Here is a 27,815-nt window from a genome sequence, read left to right on the forward strand (position 1 = left end):
AGGGATGGAAATTTACTGCATTTCCAGCTTGTAGTCACACTACAGAACAACATATGTGAGACAAATGCATTAAATTGAATTTTTCTTTAATTAAAAAAGCTACAAAATAAATATAAAACAATATCAATTAGCTTGAACCTCAAACAACGGCAACAGTTAAGCTGCCGAGATATTAATGCAGATGCAGTAATAATTTCAATAATACAAATAAATGTAAAAACACACATTTTATATACTGAATATTTTAACTTTTTATATTTTTAGGATGTTCTGCTGACAAAATTTACACACTTTTGTTTAAGTAAGCAAGTCAAATTTTAGTGCTTACTTTTTCTTGCTGTGGCACTGATGGAAACACTGATATTTTAATGAACTACGTTTTTGATGACAGAACAGGTTTTGGTGACACAATCGTATTGACAACACGGGATATGAGGATAAAACCTGAATAGAGGGTCATGACTCCTGCCTCAGCAATTTGATGAATGGCGCCTATATTGAGGACCACCTGTTTTCTGGGGCTTGTCACACTGCAGCCGAAGAAGTGTGAAAACAATAGTGCTGATCTCTTTAGTTGGGATTTTGTCCCTCGTGCCATCTGCACTCGTGATCAGAAAAGGGCACATTCACTGAAAAGTACTTCAGAAAGGATCAACAGAAACATCTGCTGGTTACCCCCGGAGGTGTTTTTGTGATCTCAAAACTGGTATCATGGATGATCTGATTTAGTTTCATTGATCAGTATATAAAATTTGCTTGAAGCCACCATGGAATCTGAATCCACTATGTTACTGATTAAATGGATAGTCAGTCGGTTTGAATCTTTTTGTTATGACAGTGAATACAACCCTCAGTGATCTGACAGAGCCCGGTTTATCATAACAGCAAATGAACACAAATCTTCTTTGTGAAGGAAAAAAAGAGAAAGGCACAAGGCCAACTGAGTAAACAACATGACATGAACACCAAAAGCAGAGCCCCAAAAATTACAGTGAGAGAATAATAACAGGAAAATAAATAAATCTGTTACCCTGGTGACAATTGTCTGAGCACGAATGGATGTGACATAGTCATTTATCCACAACCTGGTTAATTTTTTTTTTTCACAAGCGAAATGTCATGCTGCATTTTTGGAAAACCTCTTTGCCTCATAACAGGTTTCCAGCACAATAAAACAATGGATGAGAAGATGGGGAAGAAAAGGAAGGTAGACCAGCATCGTAAGGAAAGAAAAGGTCGGATAATGCTCCGCCCAAATAAGATGTGTTATTATTTTAAATAGGACATCGTTTGAAGGCAAACAGAAATGAGGTGCATCTTACTTAATTTGTAGTTTTGAACGATCCAATGTGCATGGTTTTATGAAAAAGGGAGGGAACCTTCAGGTGTTTAATGAAACAACAGTTTAGAATTTTTTAAAGCTTTACTTGAGACTGCAGATTAAAAAGTTAAGATGCAAAAGTCACTGAAAGCAAGCCAGTCAGAGCCTTCACAAAGCAACATGAGAAAGAGATATCTCCTTCAAGGCTAAAGAGAGAGACCTGTCCTAGTGCACGAATGCTGTCATGGGGCCTTAGTTATCTCCACCAAGATTAAGTCCCAATTGTTCACCAGGAACAAAGGCAGCCAGTGAGGAAACCAGCCCCCCAAGGGCCAGATGGTCAGCGCTCAGAGCCCCCCTGACCCCTCCATTCCTTGTCCTCTTTGACAGGGCTGCGCGTGCTCCACGCAAGACAGGCCACCCAGCTAATTGACAAATGAATGATTACTCATGTGATACTGTACTCATTTAAAGTTCCTGCTGTGAAGCAGTAAAAAATAAGCAGAACGTCTACTGTAAGCACCCCCGTGCATCTGGTACAGTGCCAAATGTGCTGTGGATGGAAGAATGTTGTAATATGCACAGGCTCCAAATAAACCTGCTGCTCACTCTTATCTGATATGACTTTATCTAAGCTGTTGAAGCTTGTTTCAACACCAAGCCTTAGGCAACTGTTACAGTATTCAGCAGACACACAAGTATTAGTGACCTGGCTCCAGGCATAGTCGGCATGGCTTTCCTAACAATGAATAATTACCAACAAGTACTGAAGCAATCACAGTGGATAAATGGACTGATTGCTAAAATGATCATGTTAAAGCTTGGCTGCACTCTCTCTCACATATCTTGTGGGGACATCTAATTGACATAATGCTTACCCTAGCCCCTTACCCCAATCCTAACTATGAAAAATGAATGCCTAACCATATCCTTTACCCTAAACCTAACTATAACCCAATTGTAACCCCTAAAACCTATAAAAAACAAACAAACAAAAAAACAACAACCTTCCAAGCTGTGAGGACAAGGATTATGGTCCAAGGGCTGTTGTTCCCCACAAGTATAGCAAACTTCCAATTTTTGGTGCCCACAAAGATATAAACACACACACACACACACACACACACACACACACACACACACACACACACACACACACACACACACACACACACACACACAATGACATCCCGATTTGCACCAAAACAAATTAAGGCCTCGAGGAAAATAAGAAAAAAAAAAACGCAGTTCAAACGCAAGCCTACCTTATATGTAACGCAGAAAGTCACATTTCCACGGGGATTGGGGTCCGTGTGTAAACTTGCGCTCTCCGGTTCCGACGCCAGTATCAACGTTGCTGCTGCTTTGGGCGCTCGGCTGCTCACAGCTGATCACAGCCGACGAAGCAACAACGTGACGTCAGGAAGCTACAGTACGTACCGTTTGGTTCAAATCAGCGGAAGTTCGGCTAAGGTTGTTCTTTGTGATCGCTTGTTTATCAAATGGGAGGAAAAAGGCAAAAGAGGTCGTCCAAAGCTAGTAAATGAATAGTAACCATCGACGACATGTATAAGTAGTTTTTTGTTTTTTGTTTTATTATAGTTTAAACGTGCAGTAAGAACTATATTAGGTACTACTAACTTTACGTTACAATATAGCGTCGACAGCATGATATTTGCTCGGTTGATTCGCAGATATAAGAAAAATAAACAGTTTGCACGAAAGACTAATGATAAACATGCCAAGAAAGTGAAAAGAACGAGTCAACAATCTCACCGAAACACGAACATACATCTACACACACCTGAAAATGAAGGTTATGTTTAAGTTGCATTTTTTAAACATGCATACTTATACCTTTAGGTGATTGTATGGTGATTGCGCAAACTGTTCAAAACCTGCTTTTGGTTTTCAGATCAAAATGCTGTCAGATCCCTCTGTATGTACAAATCATTAATACACTGGGGGTACACGAAAGCATGGTCTTTAATGCTGCATAGCTTTGATAGATACTTCTGGTCATATAAAGGAATATGAATACGAAACATACGCGACATGTGGACTTTGCACCCCTTGTCATAAAGTCAAGCTCAATGGGCTTATTCAAGTTCTTGAAAACGAGTGAGCTCTCTCGATAAATTGTAAAACATCGCCCCCTGTCGTATGACATCAAGAAGAAGTTATTACGCAGTACAGCAAACAATTCTTGTGCAATAGATGCGCTTTTAAAAATGTGCAGCATTTACAGGAAACAAATGAACAGACATTAAATCAGAGAGAGAAGTATGTGCTTCACTGTATTCCAAACCTTTCCAGGCTGTAGCCTTGGTGGTTCTTGTTTGGCTCTTTTGGTTGTTCCTGGACATCCTAACCAATTTCCTCTCATCTGAGGGTGAAAGCCAAAGTCTGGAAGATGAGCCAAAGTGATGATACATCAGTATATTGGTTTGAACTGCAGATCTGAGTTTGCAGTTGTTTAGAAATAGCTCCAAGAGACCTTCCCAGATTATGTCTTTTAACATACTGCTGAACCTCAGCACCACTTATTAAAAGATTTAACTGAGTGTAAGTATATATTTGAGCCTGTATATGTACTCTTGACACTGTGTGGAGTAGAGAAAATCTAAAATAAATTAAAATTTGCGCACCCAAGTGTTTCTTTAGATGTATGCTGCTCAACCATTGCACCCTGGAAAAAGAACCATCCAAAGAAATAAGTAAAAGTTCCAAATTGCCATGACAGTTATGGGCAAGATGAGTCTATGTAAACTTTCATAACTGACTGTACATGTTAGTTATGAAAGAATAATTTTGAGAGTGTGTGGTTTTGTTGCACATAATGTAAGCCAGTGGAGAATAGATTAAGCTAGTTAAAGCTCAGCTTTAACTTAAAAATAACATCAGGAATTAAAAAAAATATATAGATTAGTAATAATATAATCATTACAATTAATAATATATTATTCTAATATATGCTGTTATTATTATTATTATGTAATTGTCATAACATTTAGATACAGTGTTTATAGTACTTCCTATGGATATTCGGATGAATGGTTTTGCTGTTTGTGTCGTGAACATTATTTTTTATTAACAGTCTAACCAACAGTATTTCTAAAAGTCTTTAAAAAAAAGAAAAAAGAACCAAATAGAATCTCTATATATCAACATTAAAGATAAATATTTTTAAACTTAATTTAAGTTTATTCTTCCTCGGATGGTAGATTTTCAGTGAGATCATAACGTTTAGGCAACTTTTTAACGTTTGGGAGCAGCAACGTGTTGCCTTCCAGTTTGTGATGTAGACTTGCGCATGCCCAGTACCTGACATTTGAAGTATCTTCTCAGGGGTGTTTGAACAGGAAGGCGGACATATTGGCGAGACTGTTGGAGAAAATCGGGCATCGTCTGCGATTGTTTTCTGAAAAGTAACACACATCAAACCCAATCTGTCTGTATTCCATCTGAGGGATAAAGCAGTTCGGACGGGGAGGCAATCGAGGCTCAGTGACAGCGCACGCAACGCTACGGATGGAGTGCCTTTAAACGTTGTAACGACTCCGTCTTTACACTCATCGAAATTTGGAAGAAGCAGAAGTTTTTTTCCCCACCACTTCTACTTTTGAGCTGTCAGATTGGTTTGTCATTTTCTGCAGGGGCCTGGCATAGATATGGGAACGGCACAGGACTAGCTTTCCAACAAATCGTGCTTTTTTTCAGACAGACGGTGCATTCACGTTTTAACTGCCTTTTGTTTGGATGCACCAACATTTTAAGCCCTTATCCTCAGCGGCATCCCACGGAGGCTGACTAATCTGTCGCCGCATTTATCTTTGCCACTAAAGTTGTTTGCCACTCGTACCGGGGACACATACTTCAAATCCGAAAATGTGGCTTTTGCATGTTCAATGCAACCTTAAAGCGTGTGGAAGCTCCAGGAGAACGATGTGTTTTCTTTGAAGTGCGGCGGAAAGTTCAGAAGAAGAAAGGGACATTTGGCTAGCTAGCTAGCTATCGCTAGCTGCTAAAGCTAGCTAGCCACTCGCCATTGGGCTGTTTTTGTTCATAACTCAACGTCGGGAATGAGTTTTGCAGCAAAAATGTCTGCTGGGGATACGATGGAGGCTCGATTTGAAAAGATCGATGCCATGTTGAAAGACCCAAAGTCAGAAATAAACACGGATTGTCTGCTGGTAAGTTTGTAGTATAGTAGCGGGCTAAAGTGGCTAACGTAGCGATTCAGCCAATTTCGGGGTCAGTGTAGTCCTTGGAACAGAAATTCTTTCCGAGACCAGCACACTTCATCTTGTCACTGAAGAATTGCTGACACAGAATATACAGACATTTAGTTAGCTGGAACACCTGTGCACTGGCATGTAAAAACTAGGGGTATTAATTTTAACACCTCCAGATACTTTACAAAATCGAAGGCAAAAACGCACACTATAATAGGGTGGAAATAACAATCTTTAACTGCGGTATTCTGCTAGTTTAAAATAAAAATAACGAATAATTGTAACGTAATGACTAATAAGCTGGACAGATGGCACAGAGACACACTTCGTTACAATATTTTTGTTTTAGGCAAGTTAAAACCCATCAACTAGTGAGTTTCCTGCCTTGCGCTGCAAACCGATTGTGATATATATATATTTTTGGTCACCAGTGTGCAGCTTAGAGCATTTAAAAGGTGACCAGTTAGATGTGTTGTTTGTTTCAGCTTCATATAAAGTGATAGGCCCTCTTCAAGCCTGTTCTAACCTGCAGAGCTTCAGCTGCATCAGTACACCTGTTGGCTAGAGTTTTTCCTGGCTGCTTCCTGCCTGTGGATGACAACTCACGAAATGACTCCTATCTTAAAAGAAAGGCGGCTGTTGCCACGTGCTTCAGCCTGGAGCAACACCTTTATTGGTTTTTATTACGTGCAGCAGTCCCAGAAACTGACTCATCGTGGAGGGGATGTTGTTACGTCGAGGGTGTGTTGATATGAGGAGCGTTTCAGGTTCAGTGACAGCCGTGCTGCGTGTTTTCGCACGGATTTGCGTCTTTGTGACTAAAGGGAGCGGTTGTGCTCAGATGTTTGTTGTGGTAGAATCAAAATGAGTGTAGGTAATCGGCTGGGGGGACGGATGGACTTGCCTTGAATTTCCAGTTACTGACTTAAAACCCATGTTTTGGGTTTTCGTGTCTGACCTACTTTTTCGCCTTGGGCACACCACTGAAGTGGCAAGAAATAAACAGTTCCCATATTATTATGTATATCCTAATAGTTCTTGAGGCTACGTGGCTCTTTGATTGATTCCTCTTGACTTTATGATATAGGAGTGGACTAATTTCCTAAACAAATGAAGTAAGGAAAGCCCTATAGGAAAAGGGGCTTGTCCCAAAACCCCACCCACACATCCCAGAGTGTTTGTGTTCAGGGTGCTACAGATAGTGGTCTTTAGTTAAGAAAAATTGCTTAGCACTGACCTCCCATCGTGTTGCAGAAAAGGGGCTCTTAAACTCACCTAGAGGTGCACATGCTCTGCATTTCTAATGGCAAAAAGCTGTGGGGACTGTTCCCACTGGCAGCCTCACACACAAGGGTGTTGTTCGTTTTTTTTTCTCTTTTTCTTCCCCTCTCTGCAATCGCCCCTGATCAATGAATGGAGGCCTTTTGCTGAGGCGCTCTCTGCCACCATGCAACTCCACCCACAGCTTAATAAAATTCCATGCTAATCAAATAACCTCTTGTCTTTGACTGGCCTGGAGTTCCCTGTGTGTCCCAGAGCCATTCTGCATGTCTGGAGAGTTGAGCCCAAGCAGGCAGCTCTGAGGTAGCTGGGTGTGGGCTCTGCTCTCTACCCATAAACCAAAATTATGTGGACTGAAGACTCATGTTTCTGAGGGCTGTGAATCAGGACATTTAACGCATGAAGCAGCCAACATGCTTGGCTATGAGTAATAGGCTCCATCAGAATGCACAATGCAAGCCTTTTACTGGCTGTGTTTCTGTACCTGGCATAGCACTCTGAAGTATAGGACCGTTGGGATTACACTTTTCCCTTATAGGAGCTTGGCCTGTGATATGTGTGATGGTGACATTTGGCCTGTACCTTAGTGCTCAGCTCTGGGCTTGCATAACCATTCACTGTTCTCCAGTCCTGCTGCCCTTATCTTCACCCGCTAAATAAATCCTGCTCAGAGTGAAGAGAGCCTTATCTAGATGGGCAGCCCCCTCCCCAATCATTGTGCTCTACATTGGCTTCTACAGAGCCAATCTGAACGGACAGAATTCCTGACATTGTGATGTGAAAGCTCAGTTGCCATTAAAGGTCTAAGCATTGTTAATATATTTTATTCTTCTGTCAACCAGCAATGATCGAAGTCTTTAGAAAAATGAAAATTGGTTGTGTATTTGTCAAAGTACTGAAAAATGTCCCAGGTACCCTTGCACTTGGCGCTAGAGTATTAAAGTGGAGTCTGTTTATCATCTAGTGCATTATAATAAATGAATCGATGTGTTAGGACTCGCTGTGAGCGATAATTGAGGTGCACTACATAAAGGCTTCCTGCCATCATCTTTGTTCTTCCTTTGACACTTGGACTACGTCAGCGCCTCTGAGTTTGATCCCTCTTTCATCTGTTATTTGGGCTTTAAATCTGTAATAAGAGTAATTACAGGAAACGGCAAGGCCAATAAACCAGATTCATACGATGGCGACTGTGCGAGTACTGCACGTCAGGGTGGATGCTCTGACTTTGATTTAGAGTGTGAGCTAAAATCAGAAATGCTGCATATATTTCAGTTCGTGTAGGAGATGGCAATAGATAAATTAGCTTTGTGGTGAGATTCCTATACATTTAGATGAGTATGAGACAGAGATTTATTTTGTTGAAATCACATTTGGAGGTCAACATCAGCCAGTTTTTTCTACTTACTTTAGATTTAGTCTTAAAACATCAGAACTGAGTGAGTGATTCTTATGCCTTATAATGAAATGATAAAGAAACTTTGCTATAAAAACAGCTGGTGTGAAAACTTGTATTTATTGTTTAAGTCCAATTCGGACTAAGGTCTAATGCTGGATATAGCCCAATTAAGGGAAACTATCATACAATAAAACAAGGCCTCATAGAAGCTTACCTTGAAAAACAGTTGTTCTGAGCGTCTAGCATAAACATGTTTGTGGCCTGCGTTCTGATTTCCTTGCATGGTTGAGTTGCCAAGGCCCAACTTTTGAAAAACAGCCAGTGAATCCTTGTCCTGCCTTCACGACCTTTGCCTTTAATGGACCTGCCCTGCCTCTTAAGGTGTTGTCTTGCACTGATAATGTAGCAAAATTCACTGTCGTTCTAGATTTACCAGAGATTTTTTGACAGGAGGACATAATACTCACCCTTTTGTGGTGTTCTCAGTTAGCATATAGGCCTGTGTAAGGGGTATATGACAAGGCAAGATTTTCCAGGCCATTGTTATCAGGATATACCAGTCCTCTAAGCTACTTCTGTTTTGTGTTAGTCAACCAAAACAAACTGCACTGCGTAATGACCTTTCATTCTAAACCACAGCATCACATGTGCCATTTATCTGTTGAACATTTGTTAATTGTGACAAATATATACTATGAACAAAATCAGTCTTTTCACCATAAGGGCGACACTGGTGAATGCAGGAACCTTGAATGCACCACCGGTTGTTTTTGCATCTGCTCTTTCTCACAGCTGCATCCCCTGCAGGGCTAATGTAACTCTGACAAAAAGTACTGCAGTGGCCGTATTTTTATGGGGGCAATCACCTACAGCACTCATTTAAGTTTGATTTGTCCATTGCTCCCCGGAAGTAACAAAGGTATTTACCCATATGGAAAAGATATATATAAATCTTATAAAGTTTGTATCTGTCTTGTGTGAAACTTGTATGAAAAGCATACAAGAGTGAAAACAGATATAAGATCCCTTGAAAAATTATATAATGAAACTTGTATGTTTTGGATACTTAGTAAAACAATATATGAAAGTAATGAGAAATTGGCCACTTTCATGAGTAAATCATGTAAGCCTTATATGATTTACTCATGAAAGTGGCCACTTTCATGAGTAAACCATATAAGTTTTTACTATATCTTTTCCATATGGGTAAGTAAGGTATGTAATACTTTGGAAGATGCACACGAAATGTGTGGGCTCTGTTGATTTGTTTTGAATTTAAAACAAAGCAACACCCGTCTGGAGCTTTTTTGATAATGAACTGTATCGTCTTGATTTGGAAAACATTTGTGGTGAAGGTTACGGTCAGCATTTCATCTACCCCTATTGTCAGAAGGTTCAGGGCTGTCAGTTGTAAACTGCTCTCCTCAGCTATTCAGTTATGGGAACAACAATTGACTGAGCTATTTGTAGCAGTGCTTTCCCTCAACTGACTGATTATGTGCAGGAATGCATACTAAAATGGTCCAATCTTTTAAAAATGGAACTCCTCTTTCTTTTTTTTCCTTCTTTTTTTTGAAATGAGCCCATTCAGAATCTGTCTTGTTTACTAAGGGCTAAAATGCCCGTTGGGCGCTCCTGCGTACATAATGGTCTATATTCCCTCCTTTAATGAACTGGTCATTTGCTGGCGTGTGCCGTGCAGGCAGAGGAGCACAGTTTTGCTTGAGAATCCACCGCTCAGTCATTGGAAACCAGTGAGCGATGGCCACTGTTGGAATTACTCCATTCTACTTTCACATGAAAGCTTTTGTGACAGTAATTCTCGCTCACTGGGACCTCATAAGAAACTCAAATACCCCTGTTTTGCCACTCCTGGGCTTACTGTCACAGCCATTTATCCAGCAGAGTTGTTAGATATGCAGTCTTTCAAGGCACATGGGATTTCCTGTCAGTAGATATTATCTGCAGCCAGAGTGTGTAAGAAGTAGTCCAGACAAAGTGCTTGGCTAGAAAAACTCCAGCTAAAGTCTCAGTGGTGGTTTCTAAGTGTACTAGAGGGATCAGCGTTAACTCTCTTGGAATGTCTTTACCTGAGAGGAAGTGATGTGTTATTTCATGCTTTGAATGGCTTCACTGGTTTGTATGATCACATTCACGTTTACACGGGCACACCCCGCTGTGGAATAGGCTGTCTGCTCAGCTGCTCACATGTGGAAAGCATATTGTCTTGAAGAGGTGGCAGAAAAGGACGTGAGAAGAAGGGCTCAACTTAGGCCAGTCCACATGCCTTGTGCTGGCATGCTGAGAGGGGATGATGTGGCCGAGTCTCTCATGGAAATTTTAACTCAGACTTTAATGTCTGGAAAAGAGCTTGTGCTTGTGTGTGTGTGTATTTTTATCCCTTAAGGATTAAGATATAAAGGAAATAATTATCATATGTAATGTCAGCCAATGCATTGGTGTGTTCCGTATAACCATACATTTTTTTTTAATTATTTATTTTAAACATAACTATCGCATTTCATGAATAGGGCGATGAGACGGTTTTTCATATGATTAGTTAGTAATCCCAGGGATGTGTCACCCACTGGCTGAAGCAGCATCAGCAGAAACTTCAAGCTCTGGTTTGTTTTCCTTGCAATTTTTCCCAAGACTGCCACATAATAAAACATCCTGTGCACGGCTACTGCCCAGCCCCTTTCGAGTTGAGTTAATCGTATTTGTGATTTTCCTTATAACATAGATTGCAGGCACATCTTGTTAAGTTCATAGCAGCATATAATCTCAGTAATTGTATCATTTTAATTAATGTCACATTTTTGCCTTTTGGCTGAAGGCTATGATATCAACTTGGATCCTTGGTGTTAATTTATAGTGTGTGTGCACCTTTTTTCATTCAGTTTGCCTGGAAAGTGCTCATTACTGCAAAGTATTCTAAATTACTCATGATGAAAAAGTATTTCAAGTATTCCTGTACTAACAGCCTCATATTTGGTACTGTAGCCTGGAGCAGAGTTTGCAATGAAAACTGTATTGCAAATAGGAATTTAATATGCAGACACCAAACAGGCAATAGGAGCTGGTTGAAATCCACTAGGTGGTCTTTGTGTGTCTGTTGTTTGAGTTGATGATTTTCATCTGAAAGAAAACAGACTCGCATAAATGGGTTGATCCATGATGTGCTGACATGTTCAAGGGATATCTTCCAGCGGTATTTTCCAAACTCTCCATTCATGCCAGGCGTTGCAGTCATCTTGCAGTGTTTTTTTTTTTCTCTCCTCGGCAGCACAGCTGTGTAGGTGGAACGGTGATAATACTTTGGAAGCATTACAATCCACATTAGTTCAGAGAGCTGGCAACAAGCCCCGATAATGTAAAGCACTTCTCAGATTCTGACAGTTTTCTTTGAAATTGCCTATCATGACATGCACTGTTAAGCTACACAAGTCTGGATGCCTCTCCAATGTGCAGGAAGCTGCAACTGGCTATTGGTATTGGCTGAATATAAAAATCACTGGTGGTCCTCTTGATGCATGTTATTAAAGGTTGTGACAAAATTGTGACAAAAATGACTCCTGCTTGGCCGTCTTACATGTATGTGCAGGTGATCTGGATGCTCTGCTCTGCTGTAGTCGGCACAGTCTAACCTCTCTACGCTGCTTCCCACCCAATGCTGAATTTTGCGGTGATAATCAGTTTCCCACAGATTTATTTTCTATCTGTGGTATAAATGGTTATGTTAACGTGTGTGTTTGTGTGATGTTGCTGAAAAGCTGAATAAGTGAATAAAAAAAAAAATCTGTTTAAGTTTCTATTCTGCAAATATTTATATTTCCCCAAGTTCTTCTGTCAGCGAGTTGCGTATTCCATTTCAACCCTGCCATATTGGATTAAATCCGGTGGTAGTGTGGTTGTGTATGAAGTTAAGGTAGCCCTCTAGCTTATAGTGGATCTTCAGAGCAAAACAAGTGCCACTGTCCACGCCACTATCAGAATAAAACTGAAGCAAAGGGCTCTTAACGACTTTGCTCCTATTAAAAGACAGCTCTCAACTTCTCCACTTTGACAGCTGGCCAAGAAGCCTTTTAGCTCAGCAAACAGACTAGGGCTGCAGCGATTCATCAAATAAATCGATTTATAACAAAAAATTCCTCAGTGTAAATGTTTTTGCTTCGATGCGCAGTTTAACTTTGTAGCCCTCAGCTGTCACCATGTAAGTAGTTAAACATGTAGCCGAATTTTGTCTACATACACAAAGCGCATAGCCGCTACTGAGACGGTAAACTCGAATGGAGTGAAACAAAAGTGTCTGAAACTGCAGCAATTGCCAAAATAACCTTTACGGGGAAAAAGTTGGCAGGAGTCACGTGGCGAGAATCAAACCACCTCTTCAGCAAGCTCTAATGTGAAGAAAAGTGAATTTTGTAGCAAACCCCCATTTCCACCACATTTGTTTTACACAGTAAAATATCTGCAGTAAAGCTGTAGAAATTAAAATTAAAGTGTATGCAGATGAAATTTGAACTATGTCTAATATGATGTTTAAATTGCTGAGAGTAGACGGCAGTCGTCCTATAATCGATTACGAAAATAATCGGTAGCTGTAGCCCTAAAACTGCCGTTTGTTGTTGATAGGTTGTTAAAGTAGTTCCATTTTTTTCCCTTCATGGTACGTGCAAAATCATGCATACAGGAAATCACTCGTACACTGTTTTGTTGCTTTACAATTTTATTTTGACTACACTTACCTGGTTGGTCATCCTACTTCCTCTATCGCTCATGAGTGGAAGGCCATTAATTCTAGGTTCTGTTGTATATCAATGCATAAACATCCATTAGGGGTATTTAATGTTGCTAAGCTACCTTATTTATTAATAGTTTGCCAGTTGATTAAAATGCCATCTATATGGTTCCTCCTGGTATGTCTATATCAGCTTGCCCTCAGTTTCTCTCTATGAGGATAGGTGACACCACAGCAAACATGCAAATGCCGAAATTCAGACACCGATGCTCACAGCCAGTACTTTATCAAACTGACATTATTTTGTTTGTTAATCGGTTAGCTTTCACATTCTTGTTTCATGATTTTATCCTATATTGTATTTGTATTTGCCCTACCTGGCTCTGTTATTGCTCTGGTGTTTCCTTAGGATGGCTGGCTTTTCTTTGTTGCTTCCTTTATTTGTTCTCCTATTGGGCTAGCTAGCACAACATGCACCAGCTCTCTCCACTCCCTCTGCCTTTCCGTCATAGTCTTTTACAGTTGTGCTGATGATTGAAAATGAGACTCTCTATGTGACTCTGCACTTGGGATAGATTATTATTATTTTTTCTCTTTCCTCTCCTTCACTTTTTTGTTGAGAACTTGCTTGGCCACATAACTAAAATAACTCTCTGACGTGTACAGTCCTGTTGAGGAATGTTACTGTGGCTGTCCAGAGTTTTCTGCGGCAGGAAGTTATGCAAACGTGCATTGCTGAGCGCAAAGCCTTGTGATTAAGGTCCTGAAGGACTCAGTTCTTCAGCATTTTTTTTCCCAGTGTAAGCTGGCTGGATACTATATGGCTCAAAGGGCGTCTTTCTTTTCCCCCTCCCAGCCTCTTCTGTAAATACTCTCTCCTGAATGTTGACTTCTGAAGGTTTCTAAACTGAGCAGAAGAGCTTCCAAAGTATTAATTTTCCAGTGTTCTGTCCTGGTAAATTTGAAGTTGTTTTTCTTCTTCCTAACAACAATTCTACACCTTTTACTTTTTCCTTTTCCCCTCCCACCTGCGTTTTCCTTGTACCGCCCATCCTGCAGGGCACTTGCTTGTTTTATGTCTGTCCTCCACTGTTGAGCAGAAACAGCAGAGTGACTTAAGAGGATTCCCAAGCTGCTGATTCACCATGTGTCATCATTGCTTTGCTCAGAGAAACACAAAGACACTGCTGGAATGACAAGATTTCATGCTATGATGGAAAGTTCAGAGATGATTTGGCCAATAAATACATTTTATTGCATATTTTAATTGTAGCTCTTACCAGCTTTATAGTGGAACATGTACCTCTGACCTTTTTAAAGGAAAGCATATGTAGGTTAGCTCACCCCTTGAAAACATCTGGCTCACACCTGCGCGAGGGACTTCATAACAGTTGACGTACATTCGAGGGTTTGTGTGCCCGTGTTTTTCCAGCCATTCTGGATTAGATTAAACCCTGCCAGTGGCACTTGTGCTGTAGCCTAGCCGAAGGCAAGACTGTTTCTCTCCATGTTTATAGTTCTTGAAATCACAAAAATTGTACTGTAAACAAAATGGCAACAAATACTTTATGTCTGTTTATTTTATTTGCTTTCAATCATTGATCCAAGTCGTACCCTAGCAGAGATGATGGTAATCAAGTTATGACTCCGTGGAGGGCCAGGAACATCGCTGTAATGCCTATGATAGGGAAGTGTGCAGTCGTCATTACTTACCATATATTTCTTAGGTTCTTTTGACATGCTGCTTATACAAACTTGTGATGTCAGTTTGGAATAATATACTTTTTGCTTGAAAAGACAAAAGCTAAAAAAAAAGTCATTGCATTCATTTATAGATGGCAAAAATTGTATTGACCAAAGATAATGTTTTTGAATGCACTATGTTGGTGCTAAACATTATGGATGCAAAATTCTCGTCTGATTCCAATTCTGATGTTTAAAGTTGCAATTTGGTAGAGAGCTCCCTGTGTCTTCACATTTGAGGCTGGAACAGAAAAGCTCTCGGCCATTGGTTGATGTCATAACATGTGCAGTTACTGGCCGATAACCTGGTGCATCCCCGTCATAAGTGTCATGCAATATGCAAGCCATGCTTTTTAAAACTTTTTTTTTTTTAAATTTGTTTTGTTTTTCAACAAAATGCTGAAGTGCTCCCCAACAGTAACATGATCCAGACTGGAAGCCAACTGCCAGTGTTATGCAGACATTTTTGCACAGAGCGGTTTCACAGTTCGCTTTTCTCATGCCGTGTGAGATGACCGATCTGTGACGTTGTAGCAGTCTTTTAATTTTGCTTTCATGCATGGTCACCCTTCTGCTTTTCTTCCAGGATGGCTTGGATGCACTGGTATATGACCTTGACTTCCCTGCCCTGAGGAAAAACAAGAGTATTGACAACTTTTTGAATAGATGTAAGTACACTGCATCAAGCTTTCCCCCTTATGAGAGCTCCCTGTGTCTTTCTCATTAACTATTTGTGTTCACAGTTATGTATGGGTATAAGCCTAGACTCAGGGAGGGGGGAGGAGCAGTTTTTTGGGTCACGGCGTGTATGTGGGCTTGGACACAATAGGTGTCTGCTGTTTAGTGTCCCCAACAAAGGGGCTTTCATAAATGGTTGGTGACCCGCCTGATGTCTGTCAAGGCTGGCTTCTCTTTTTCACTGTGTCCCCAGAATGGGGAAGCTGCTATAAATATGATGAAAAAAAATCTATAAATCAAAGGTTTCTCGCTTTCCTTAATGTATCTGGTCAAACTGCTCAATTTCCAGCACTTAATATATGGGACAATGGTGAGTTATAGCGTGTACCCCAGAATTTGCGCTCAAATCTGTACTCATACTGTATTGATCATGTGGTGGTTTTTATGGGATCTCAAGTGTCCATCTTAATGCATCAGAAATGCATGAGATACTGCTAAGATTGTGCAGGATATTAATGTCATGGTGCATGTTGTAACTTTTTGTGCATTCTTAACAGGTTTTTTTTTTAAAGTTTTGAGGACAACTAGAATATAACAGGTCATATTTGAATATCAAGTGACCTACTGTAAACCCCTAGGCAAAAACTGCCATTAGGCATCTTCTCAATTACTCTTGGTTCTGTATTTTCGTGAAAGGCATTGATGGATATGGAATAATGGCGCTATATACCAAGACAGTGATCTTCAGTAGCATGACTTGCCTGAAGCACGTCTAGCTCTAAATCCCCAGCCATGCATTGTGGTTTGCACCACAATCAAATAAGCTGTTTGCTCTACTGTATGTATGCCAAGACCTACTGACATTAATCCATCACCCGGCCTCGTGAGCAGATATACTCACATGGTATATTATCTATAACAGTAACTGGAGTTCCTATTTGTTGCATTTCTAAACATGTTTTTTTTATGTCTTCAGGGTTGCCTGGGATTTTTCAAGTAGAGATCATGATCCCAGGAACTCATGCGTGGTGGAAATGACTCACAAATGTTCTTATTCTAATAGCTTAGTACTTTCTTTTTATTTTTAGATCACTTGAACTTGGATGCCCCCCCGCACCCCGCTTTTCCATGCATTCCCGTGCTAGTTGTGAGTCATGTGAATTGAAAATTATCCCACTAGTACTGCTTTGACCAAATTTGGCTGAACAGTGGATACTGACTCCCCAAGGGGAGCTAGAATTATTACATCAGGGAAAGGCCAACTCTCAGTAAGCAACAAACTTTCCCTAAACGGCGTCACTCAGCTATGCAGTTGCAGTACGCTGTCAACTTGTTCTGCTTTGCTTGCCAACAATGTGGATGTCCTATGAAAGTAACCCCTGAGATTGCATAAACAGGGAGGCTGTGATCCCTCAGTGATGGAGATACACCTTCTCTCAAAGGTCAACACCATAACAAGAGCTTTGTGCATTTCTCCTGGTAACTTTGCATGTTTGTTTTTTTTCTTCCCCCCCCAGACAAAGAGACGATTAGTAACATTCGTGATCTGCGAATGAAAGCGGAGGACTATGAGGTGGTTAAAGTTATTGGGAGGGGTGCATTTGGAGAGGTGCAGTTGGTAAGAGTGCCATTCTGTCTTTTTATTTCTTTATTTCTTTGAATAGCACAGTAGCTATAAATGTAGCACATTGATGAATAAGTCTGACTTGATTGCTGCCTCATTATCGTTTTTCAGGTAAGACATAAAGCGACAAGCAAAGTATATGCCATGAAGCTGCTGAGTAAGTTTGAGATGATCAAGAGGTCAGACTCTGCTTTCTTCTGGGAGGAGAGGGACATCATGGCCTTTGCCAATAGTTCATGGGTCGTTCAGGTATGATGGGACAGAGGAGTGTCTAAACATGCAGTTATTAGTCAGACATTGTTCAGACCACATAAATCCAGCCTCATTCATGTGTCTGACATAAATTGTTGGGATACTTTTGAATCCTTTTCCTAATTGTTTGAATTCTGTCCTTCTACAGCTCTTTTTTGCATTCCAAGATGACCGCTACCTCTACATGGTGATGGAGTACATGCCTGGTGGTGATTTGGTAAACTTGATGAGCAACTATGACGTCCCAGAGAAGTGGGCTCGCTTTTACACAGCCGAGGTAGTCCTGGCCCTGGATGGAATCCACTCTATGGGCTTCATTCACAGGTGACAGTACAACATTTGTATTTTTCTCTGTTTGTGGTGTTCATATATGTTGAAAAAGAAGCTATTTTCGTTATTTAAAAAGACTTATTAACGTTACATCGTCATTTCTAGTTCTGTTTTTTTTTTCCCCCACAAGGCATTTTTTCCCGTTGTAATTGTGTGAGATTTGTAGCGGGATCAAAGAGGTTTGGTGGCAACCTGTGATCTAAGGAAGCATTGTAATAAGCAGGAAGTAACGTTGCTAGGTGCTATCGGTTTTAAGAGACTTCACAACTGCTTCTCAGAACTTTGGAAAAAAAAAAACCAAAACATTTTTCCACACTGTCAGCTTCATTTTTCTTTCTAATATGTAAAAGATTGCTAAAGATAAGTTGGGTAGACATGCACTGTTTTTTTTTTTTTTTGCTTGTTTTTTTTTTTCTCATGGCATCCAGTGCAACAAACATGTTTGCCAATGTGTGAAATGGCGTGGGCCAGAGGGAGCTTTATATAGTCAATAGCAGAGCAACAAGTATGGCATGCATCTGAACATCAAATTGTTTCTCCACACAACAGCCCTGAAGCACTTTGAGTTCATAACATTACTGGGTACAGTGGTGGAATTTTTTTCCATCAGTTTTCTTCTAATTGGAGTAAAGCATTTTTTAGATGGATATATCCTTTATTAATCCTTTTGCAGGAAATCACATTTCCATGGCAGCTTTAACCCAAACATTACACAACACATCCCAAACAGCAAAACAATGTTAATTTCTAATAAAGTTAACGTTATTGTGCATTAAATGGTCTTATAACAGCTTGTATAAAGGATTTCCTGACGCGCTCAGATTTGCACGATGTGCAGAGAAACATGAACACTATTCTCATTAACAGCTGCCCACATACCTCATGCCATCTGATCTGTCGCTGCTACAGCGTTCAGACAGATCTGACTGTGTTGTTTTTTGTTTTGTTTCTCTAACCTTAACGCTAATGCCCATGCATCGGCTCAGCATGAGAACGCTGCTGAAGCCTTTGAATGTTTTGGATGAGTTTAGTTTCCTTGTGATGCGTGTGTTTGATTTGGATGTTTTTATTGGCGTCGTGCTTGAACTGATGTCTAACGATGTTTTTGTTTCCTCAGAGATGTCAAGCCTGATAACATGTTGCTTGACAAAGCAGGCCACTTAAAGCTCGCAGACTTTGGGACCTGCATGAAAATGAACAAGGTATCAGATTCACTTTCTTTCAACACAGCCATATTGTCAGATGATGTTGATAAGATTATTTTAAAAATTTCTGTGTCTCAAGTTAATGCTGCTCAGTTATAGTGAGAATCCCAGTCATGATTATTCTGGTCTGTATTTTAATCTTGATTATTGAGCAATATTAGACATTATCTTAACAACGAGTATGGAGTTACTGAACTTTAAGAATGTGTCCTTGTATAAGGAAAAATGAGGTGGAGGTGTCGAGGTGGTTTTTTTGGGGACCAGTTCTGAATTTATTGACAGATCTTTAGCTCAGCTCAGCACCTGTTGATTAATTGTTTACTTAGAGAGAGGGGAAAATTCTAACTCGGAAAGCTGGGAGGCGGTTTTGTTGCCAGAAAGATGTGAATAATGCTTTAGATTATTTGCAGCTCATACTCGACACCTCAACATTTTTATAAAAATCTCATAAATCTACTTTAAGAGTTTTACTTCAAGATAGATCTCGAGGAGTTAAAGATTAATAGCTGAGTTTAAGTGTCTGGACATAGCTGGCATATAAATAACACTGCAAGAAGAGTATTTGTATTATTATCATAGTTTTATTTTGATCTAATTGTTGAAAGCCAAAATTGTAATTTAGGTTAAAATCTGATAAATCACTTAGTCGTTGTTTTCATCCACTTTTATAGAATTAAATAAACAACAACATTAATAATAGTAATTACTGGGATGGCAGGTTGGCTGTAGCTCAGTAGAGCTGGTCATTTATTGATTGGAAGGTTGGTGGTTTGATTCCTGGCTCTCCAGTCTGCATGCCAAATATCTTTAGGCAAGATGCTAACCCCATATTGCTCTCTGACGCATCTATCGGAGTATGAGTCTGTGTGAATATTAGCTAGAAAGTACTTAAGCATAGACAAAAGTGCTTAAGTGCTTATATGAATGGGTGAATGAGGCATCTTGTGTAAAGTGCTTTGAGTGCTCTGGCAAAGTGAAAAGGTGCTATATAAGAATGAGTCTATTTACCATATCCCTGTAATAATGATAATTTTTTTGAAGTAAAGTGTTGGAGTTGTTAATGTTTATGATGCTCGTGCCCTTCAGGACGGTATGGTACGATGTGACACAGCAGTGGGAACTCCAGACTACATTTCACCTGAGGTACTGAAATCCCAAGGAGGAGATGGCTATTATGGCAGAGAGTGCGACTGGTGGTCAGTGGGAGTGTTTCTGTACGAAATGTTAGTTGGTGAGTATTTGCATTGAAAGATGACTTATTTTACATATTTAGAGCCAGACATATTACTTACCTGTTGCTCTCGTTTGTCCCGTGTATAGGCGACACTCCTTTCTATGCAGACTCACTAGTGGGGACCTATAGCAAAATTATGAACCACAAGAATGCGCTGACCTTCCCTGATGACAGCGACATATCCAATGACGCCAAGAATCTGATCTGTGCTTTCCTGACCGACAGGTTAGATGGCCACAGACCGAGCAGCGAATCACGAAGCTTTTTGTCAGAAATCCTTTTCTTTGCATAAATTGTTTTCAGATGTAGAGAACCCTCTGTGAAAAACAAAAAATCTTAATAGCAGAGATAATGGCTCTCTTTGCATTCAGATACTTGCTGTCTTCTGCTGACATTACCATACAGAATTGCTGAAATTACTAAATTTCTCCTCCTGACCCCCACAGGGATGTTCGACTCGGCCGTAATGGTGTAGATGAAATCAAGAGGCATCCCTTCTTCAAGAATGACCAGTGGACGTGGGAGAACATCAGAGAGAGTACGAATGTTTTCACTCTTAATGTTAAGGATTATTTTCACAACTCCCTTTTAATTTGGCTGCGGCTCACTGTTATTGCAATCATGGATCCTGCGATCATGTTTTCCATTTGACCTACTGCAGACAGTTGCAGGAAATTCTTGTAGACGAGCCATTCATTCAGTATCCTTTCTAAGACTAAACGTGATTCCTGCTCAGAGTAATAACTTGCAGCGCAGCATTTTTGAGGCCAACAATGGGGAAAGCAGTTTAAAGCAAATGTTAATGCGCTGGGATTGACACTGGAGCAAAGAGAGATTAGAAATGTAGTGCTAAATCCACTAGCTATAGTCGGTTCTTTACTGGCTTTATATTTAATACTTTACTAGGCTGAAGTCAGCACTTTGTTGCCACCGCCACCCCCATCCCGTTCGTGTATCAGGGGCTGACCAGCTCTACTAGCTGGCTGCTTTCCCTTGTTTTTAAGAGGGTCTCCAAAGAAAGAAAAAAGTCATTCCGGAGGGGGAAAAAGATAATTATATCATAATTACAGCAGATTTAAATATTTATAATATACCACAGTGATAAGAAGAAGCCAAGAAATTTTTTTTGGTTTGGGCTAACTGACTATATAAATGACTTCGTTTGCATGTATTATTTAAAAAAAAATGAACATTTTAGTTTTTAAGCTTTTGCACTTAAAAAATAGACTTACTTTGCTTCAGTATGTACTAGCCATAGGATATCAGAAATATGGTTGTCAGTAGAAATTAATACTGAAATATCATGATTCCTAACAGTTAAAACATTAAATGCAAGCTCTTTAAATACTGATCATAGTGTTAACATTGACTTAATCAGCTTTTTTAATCAGTTGTACAGGATAAGTCTTTGTGAACATTATGTGTTTATAGCCTGAAACTATCATTTCAGGTTATAAATGTTTTGGCTTATACAGGGTGGGCCATTTATATGGATACACCGTAATAAAATGGGAATGGTTGGTGATGCCCAAGATGGCATGAGGGTTAAAGTCCTGTTTGTGGCACATTAGTATATGTGAGGGGGCAAACTCCTCAAGATGGGTGGTGACCATGGTGGCCATTTAGAAGTCGGCCATCTTGGATACAACTTTTGTTTTTTCAATAGGAAGAGGGCCATGTGACACATCAAACTTATTGGTAATGTCACAAGAAAGACAATGGTGTGCTTGGTTTCAACGTAACTTTACTCTTTCATGAGTTATTTACAAGTTTCTGACCACTTATAAAATGTGTTCAATGTGCTGCCCATTGTGTTGGATTGTCAATGCAACCCTCTTCTCCCACTCTTCACACACTGATAGCAACACCGCAGGAAAAATGCCAGCACAGGCATCCAGTATGTGTAGTTTCAGGTGCTGCACATCTCGTATCTTCACACCATAGACAATTGCCTTCAGATGACCCCAAAGATAAAAGTCTAAGGGGGTCAAATCAGGAGACCTTGGGGGCCATTCAACTGGCCCACGACGACCAATCCACTTTCCAGGAAACTGTTTATCTAGGAATGCTCGGACCTGGCACCCATAATGTGGTGGTGCACCATCTTGCTGGAAAAACTCAGGGAACGTGCCAGCTTCAGTGCATAAAGAGGGAAACACATCATCATGTAGCAATTTCAAATATCCAGTGACCTTGAGGTTTCCATTGATGAAGAATGGACCCACTATCGTTGTACCCCATATACCACACCAAACCATCACTTTTGTTGTTCCAGCAGTCTTGGAGGGATCCATCCAATGTGGGTTAGTGTCAGACCAGTAGCGGTGGTTTTATTTAACTTCACCATTCACATAAATGTTTCATCACTGAACAAAATCTTCTGCGTGAACTGAGGGTCCTGTTCCAATTTTTGTTTCGCCCATTCTGCAAATTATGTGCGCCGATCTGGGTCATCCTCGTTGAGATGCTGCAGTAGCTGGAGTTTGTAAGGGTGCCATTTGTGAGTAGCTAATATCCGCCGAAGGGATGTTCGACTAATGCCACTCTCCAGTGACATACGACGAGTGCTACACTGTGGGCTCTTGCTGAATGAAGCTAGAACAGCCACTAGTGACAGTTTTCTTGCGTCCACGTTTTGGCAAATCCAACACTGAACCAGTTTCACGAAACCTAGCAAGCAGTTTGCTAACTGTAGCATGGGAGATGGGTGGTCTCGTAGGGTGTCTTGCATTGAAATCTGATGCAATAACCCGATTACTGCGTTCACCAGATATCAACACAATTTCGATCCGCTCCTAGCGTGTTAACCTCTTCGACATGTCAATGGCTGTGAACAAAGAGAAACTTGTAAATAACTCATGAAAGAGTAAAGTTACGTTGAAACCAAGCACCCCATTGTTTTTCTTGTGACATTACCAATAAGTTTGATGTGTCACATGGCCCTCTTCCTATTGAAAAAACAAAAGTTGTATCCAAGATGGCCGACTTCTAAATGGCCACCATGGCCACCACCCATCTTGAGGAGTTTGCCCCCTCACATATACTAATATGCCACAAACAGGACTTTAATATCAGCAACCATTCCCATTTTATTACGGTGTATCCATATAAATGGCCCACCCTGTACATCTTATAACATAGCTTAAATTCAATGTGTAGTTCATCTGTTATGATGATCTTCATCATTTCCTCCATATAAAATTTCCCACAAGTCACACCACACCTGTTGCTGCATTTGCAAACTATTTTATGTTATTACTAAGTAATCACAGTGTTGGCTTTGACTTGTTCTGAAATATCAGTTTTCATGACATCCCTGGTGTTTATTAATTAATATTAAACAAAACTTGAATGGTATCAGGACATTGACTGACTTTGTGTTATGTTATTCCCTGTAGTGAAAGACCTGCCAACACTTTTAGGAGTGTTTTCCAAAACATGTGCTCTGAATTTTTGTCATGCCCTCTAACACATGGAGGCTTTTATGTATAATAAAATTTGGTGTGTTCCCCCCCCTTTGCCCCCCCCCCTTTGCCCCCCCCCCCCCACACACTCTTTGTTGTCTCCTTTGCTGTGTGCAGCGGCTGCCCCTGTAGTCCCCGAACTTAGCAGTGACACTGACACCAGTAACTTTGATGACATTGAGGAGGATCGGGGAGAGGAGGAGACCTTTCCCATACCAAAGGCCTTTGTGGGCAACCAGCTCCCGTTTGTAGGCTTCACCTATTACAGTAATCAACAGTAAGTCTGCCAGACTTGTTCTTTGTACCACTAAATTATGTGTGTGTTCTGCTTTTTTCCCTTCATCTTTCTTGAATTTTTATATTTATACCTGTATATATTATGTCAATACAGGTTTTTAATTGTGCATCAAGGATGCTTTAGCCATGGAGCCAAACAAACAACAACAAATTTCAGAGTAAATGTCACAGACTTATGAAAAGTTCATTGTCTGTTAACGCTTTTTTTCCCAGCCTTTTGCGAAGGTCCGCTGACACGAAGAGCAGTGACAAGCGTAGCAGTTCCACAAAAGAAGATAAGAGTCATGTGAGTACAAGTCTTCAAGACAAGGTCTTTGACACGTTGGATGTCTGCGACTTTATCTGATCAGTTGAAATGGAATGTTTCTGTTCAGTTGGAGAACCTGCAAAAACGAATCTACCAGCTAGAGGAGCAGCTGCACAGTGAAATGCAGTTGAAAGATGAGTTGGAGCAGAAATGCAGGTATGGAATAATCCTTTGTCTTACGTTCATAGCCACTTTCCAAAATACAGATTAAGACAAAGCCTCGGCTTGAAGGAAAAGAATGAAGATGTAAATTTCTTAATCCATGATGGGAAAATGAGTCTGCCTGTTAGTCTGACTAAAGACATCTTGCAAAAACGTTGAGCCTGATGAGAACAGAATAGATGAGTTGCAAACTCTAAAAAAAGTTTTGTTTCGTGGGAGGATTAATGCTTGAATGACACTTAATAACGACATGGTCCCAAAGTGTCTTCTGTCCCTTGGTGCCTCTGTGATTTTATGAGGAAACTGGAGTTTTCCATGAAACAATTTTCACAAGATTTTACAAACTTCAGCCTCATTGTTTCATCTCTGTGAGAGACATTCAGAGTGTTTATTTATTTATTTTTATTTATTTTTTCTCTTGTTGCCCCTAGGACATCAAACAACAAGATTGAAAAGATTATGAAAGAGCTGGATGAAGAGGTAAATGCCTTTTTAAAATATTTCTTCCTCGCATTATAAATTCCTGTTATCAGCTTTGCAGTACACTCCTTTGATTTTGTTAATATAGTGTGGTGTCGCTAGCAAGCTATGAAGTTAAATATATTACTGTTTCAGATCAGTGGCTAGATTAGAGCTTGTTCCCCATCCACATCAAAGCTGCTCTTTTGTTCCTCGCTTTAGGCAAACCTGAGGAAGAGCGCCGATGCCAGCTTGTCTCTGCTGGAGAAGGACAAGCTTATGCAGCAGCACAGATTCACAGAGTACCAAAGAAAAGCCGACCAGGAGTCAGAGAAGAGACGGAATTTGGAAAACGAAGGTGAACTTAATGAAAGTTAGACTTCTTGCAAAATACACACACTGGTCACTTTATTAGGTACACATGTTCAACTGCTTGTTAATGCAAATATCTAATCAATCACATAGCAGGAAGTCGGTGCACGAAGGCCGGTAGATATGGTTAAGATGACCTGCTAAAGTTCAAACTGGGCATCAGAATGGGAAACAGAGGGGATATAAGTGACTTTGAAGATGGCTTGTTTGTTGGTGCCAGATGAGCTGGGATGTTTCAGAGAATGGTCCGCAAAAGAATGGCAGGAAGTTCACTGTACTCCAATGGCCTCCACAGTCAGGAGGACTCAAACCAATAAATGCAACTTTGGAATCTGATGAATGAGGGATTCTTAATTTGGATGTCCAGGCAACAAAATTGCAGAAACTGTGTGATGCTTTCGTATCAATATGGAGCCAAACGTCGGAGGAATGTTTCGAGCACCATGAAGAATGAAAGAAGTTCTAAAGGCAAATTGGTGTTCAACCCAGTACTAGCAAAGTTGGGGAGAATTTTAATCGTTGAGTAAGATGAAGTATGTACTTTTTTTTTATCAGATGAAGCCTAATGTGCTGATTGGATTACCTGATAACCTCGTACCGTCTTCATCTTCCTAACTGCTGACTTTCTGCACATGGGCTTCTGACTTGAAATTACTCTTATCAGCTCTTTTTTTACATTTAATTTAATTTATTTTTGAAGAAAAACACAAAAAAAGTCACGAATGTTCTTTGTGCTAATACTTTCTTTCAGTCCTTTAGCAGTAATTTGCTGTCCAGAGTTAATAGTTTTTGTAAACATAAAGTCTAAAAATGAAGAAAGACAAACCTGCCTCAGACACTCCTAGTCTGATCACTCTGGAAAAAAAATGAATTACTGAATAATGAATTACTAAAAGGCACCTCAGCCATGTCACAATACATTTATAAACACACCCATAGCTAAACAAGCAGCTGCTATTATGTAGTGGTAAAATCTAATGTTCATATAATAAAGTTAATGATGTGTGTTGGCTCTAGGCTGCTGACATAAAATAATTTATACTGGGGAAACTAAATCTAACTCTGCTGTAATTGGAAAGAGGAGCTTAAATGAGGTTGAGTTTTTTTTCTTATTCTTTATTTCCTTTATTTCCCCTTAGTGTCAAATTTGAAGGAGCAGTTGGAAGATATGAAGAAAATCAGTCAGAACTCGCAAGCCTCAAATGACAAGATTACCCAGCTTCAGAATCAGGTATACAGCAGACACATGCATGCACACTCTGGAAACTGAAGGACAAAACATTAAATGTTTTTTCCCTCCCTTTGTGTTGGATTTTTTTCTTTAATTTTTATTTTGGATTGACAGCTGGAAGAGGCCAACGACTTGCTGCGTGCAGAGTCAGACACGGCGGGGAGACTGAGGAAGAGCCACACAGAGATGACCAAGTCAATGGCACATTTGGAGAATTTGAACCGTGAGCTGCAGGAGAGGAGCCGCGCAGTAGAAGGAGAGAAGGCGCAGCTGGAGAAAGAGCTCCTGCTTCTACAGAGCACCCTGGACTCTGAACGGAGGAACTACAGTCAGGACTCAGAGGAGATCAGGGAGCTGCAAGGTGACACTGATATATCACTTCGAAAACAAGTGAAATCTGCGATAGCTCGACCAGATTACAGTTTCAGTTATTGATAACTGAAAAAGCAAGTGTTACCATACAGTTAAAATACATATTTAAAAGTCCAAAGTAGAATTGAATTGGTATGAAATAATTACTTTAAAAGGCTTTAAAAAAAGAGGAAAAAACCCAGCTTCATGTCTTAACTGTCTGCCTTTATCTTTCACTCTTAGCGAGATTGTCGGGGTTGCAAGAGGATAACAAAAACTTGAAGCTTAGTCTGTCCAAGATGGAGGCGGAACGCAAACAGGCCCAGGAAAGAAGCAATAATTTGGAGAAGGTATGCATGTCACACTGAGTAGTATTTGTGCATCCAATTTGTAGACGTGTGCAAGTTGTTTGATTTTTTGTTGTTGTTGTGTTCTTTTGTTGTTTTCCCTCGCCACAGGAAAAGAACAATTTGGAGATAGACCTGAATTACAAACTGAAGACCTTGCAGCAGCGTCTGGAGCAAGAACAGACGGAGCACAGGGTGACGCGGGCACAGCTCACTGACAAATACGAGTCTATCGAAGAAGCCAAATCAGCTGCCATGTCTGGTATGTCAGGCCTACGTGCGCTCATGCCCTGCTTCACTTCTTGTGTTTCCCCCCCCCTCTAATTCAAATCATTAAGATTCTTTTTTTGCTTTGACTGTTCTATTTGTCTCAAATATTATTACCTTTTCTCTCTGCCTCATGGTTATTTTCTACTATCTTATAAGAAGTCACCTCCAGGTTCTGTTTTCGGTGAGAGGAATTCATGGTGCAAAGCAATGAGCGTGTTAGGACATTGCCTTGTTGCATATTCAGGTTTTTTTTTTGCAATAGAATGATACAGCAAAAGATTCACCCAGACGGCTCAGCTTGGTGATACATACAAAAAAGAAAAAATTAAAATGAGCTTTTCTGTATCAAATGTCTCTATGCAATTTTCGAGCTTTGAACAGACGCCAGTTGAAACCTGTTGCCGTCTTTCTGTTCCCTCATTCCTGCATATATTATCTGCAGTGAACTTGAAGAGTTGTTAAATGGTAGTTATCCCCGAAAACCAAACAGCCATTACACTAACTGCTTTTTC

The 27,815-nt window shown here is 40.2% G+C and overlaps 2 protein-coding genes across 3 annotated transcripts in view; one reads left to right on the forward strand and one right to left on the reverse strand.

The window, feature by feature from the left end:
• Positions 1–2,744, reverse strand: part of greb1l (GREB1 like retinoic acid receptor coactivator) — a 46,459-nt gene extending 43,715 nt beyond the window's left edge. For both annotated transcript variants that reach the window (XM_085378948.1, XM_085378950.1), the window contains exon 1: positions 2,587–2,744. The gene's annotated coding sequence lies outside the window, so the exon portion shown is untranslated. The remainder of the gene's footprint in view (positions 1–2,586) is intronic.
• Positions 2,745–4,679: 1,935 nt separating this feature from the next.
• The window catches only part of rock1 (Rho-associated, coiled-coil containing protein kinase 1), a 30,880-nt gene continuing 7,744 nt past the window's right edge, over positions 4,680–27,815 (forward strand). Inside the window, exons 1-18 of the mRNA XM_085378976.1 lie at positions 4,680–5,514; positions 15,307–15,388; positions 16,916–17,016; positions 17,134–17,271; positions 17,423–17,598; positions 18,722–18,806; positions 19,896–20,040; positions 20,130–20,268; positions 20,490–20,581; positions 23,625–23,784; positions 24,018–24,090; positions 24,179–24,267; positions 24,705–24,753; positions 24,955–25,090; positions 26,244–26,335; positions 26,450–26,696; positions 26,930–27,036; positions 27,145–27,295. Coding sequence (XP_085235102.1) covers positions 5,404–5,514; positions 15,307–15,388; positions 16,916–17,016; positions 17,134–17,271; positions 17,423–17,598; positions 18,722–18,806; positions 19,896–20,040; positions 20,130–20,268; positions 20,490–20,581; positions 23,625–23,784; positions 24,018–24,090; positions 24,179–24,267; positions 24,705–24,753; positions 24,955–25,090; positions 26,244–26,335; positions 26,450–26,696; positions 26,930–27,036; positions 27,145–27,295 — 2,173 coding nt within the window. The 5' untranslated portion in view covers positions 4,680–5,403. The remainder of the gene's footprint in view (positions 5,515–15,306; positions 15,389–16,915; positions 17,017–17,133; positions 17,272–17,422; positions 17,599–18,721; positions 18,807–19,895; positions 20,041–20,129; positions 20,269–20,489; positions 20,582–23,624; positions 23,785–24,017; positions 24,091–24,178; positions 24,268–24,704; positions 24,754–24,954; positions 25,091–26,243; positions 26,336–26,449; positions 26,697–26,929; positions 27,037–27,144; positions 27,296–27,815) is intronic.

Source organism: Diplotaxodon limnothrissa, linkage group LG18 (genome assembly GCF_057381915.1).
Source record: "Diplotaxodon limnothrissa isolate DT_005_m linkage group LG18, D_limnothrissa_male_GT1.1, whole genome shotgun sequence".
Lineage (NCBI taxonomy): Eukaryota > Metazoa > Chordata > Actinopteri > Cichliformes > Cichlidae > Diplotaxodon > Diplotaxodon limnothrissa.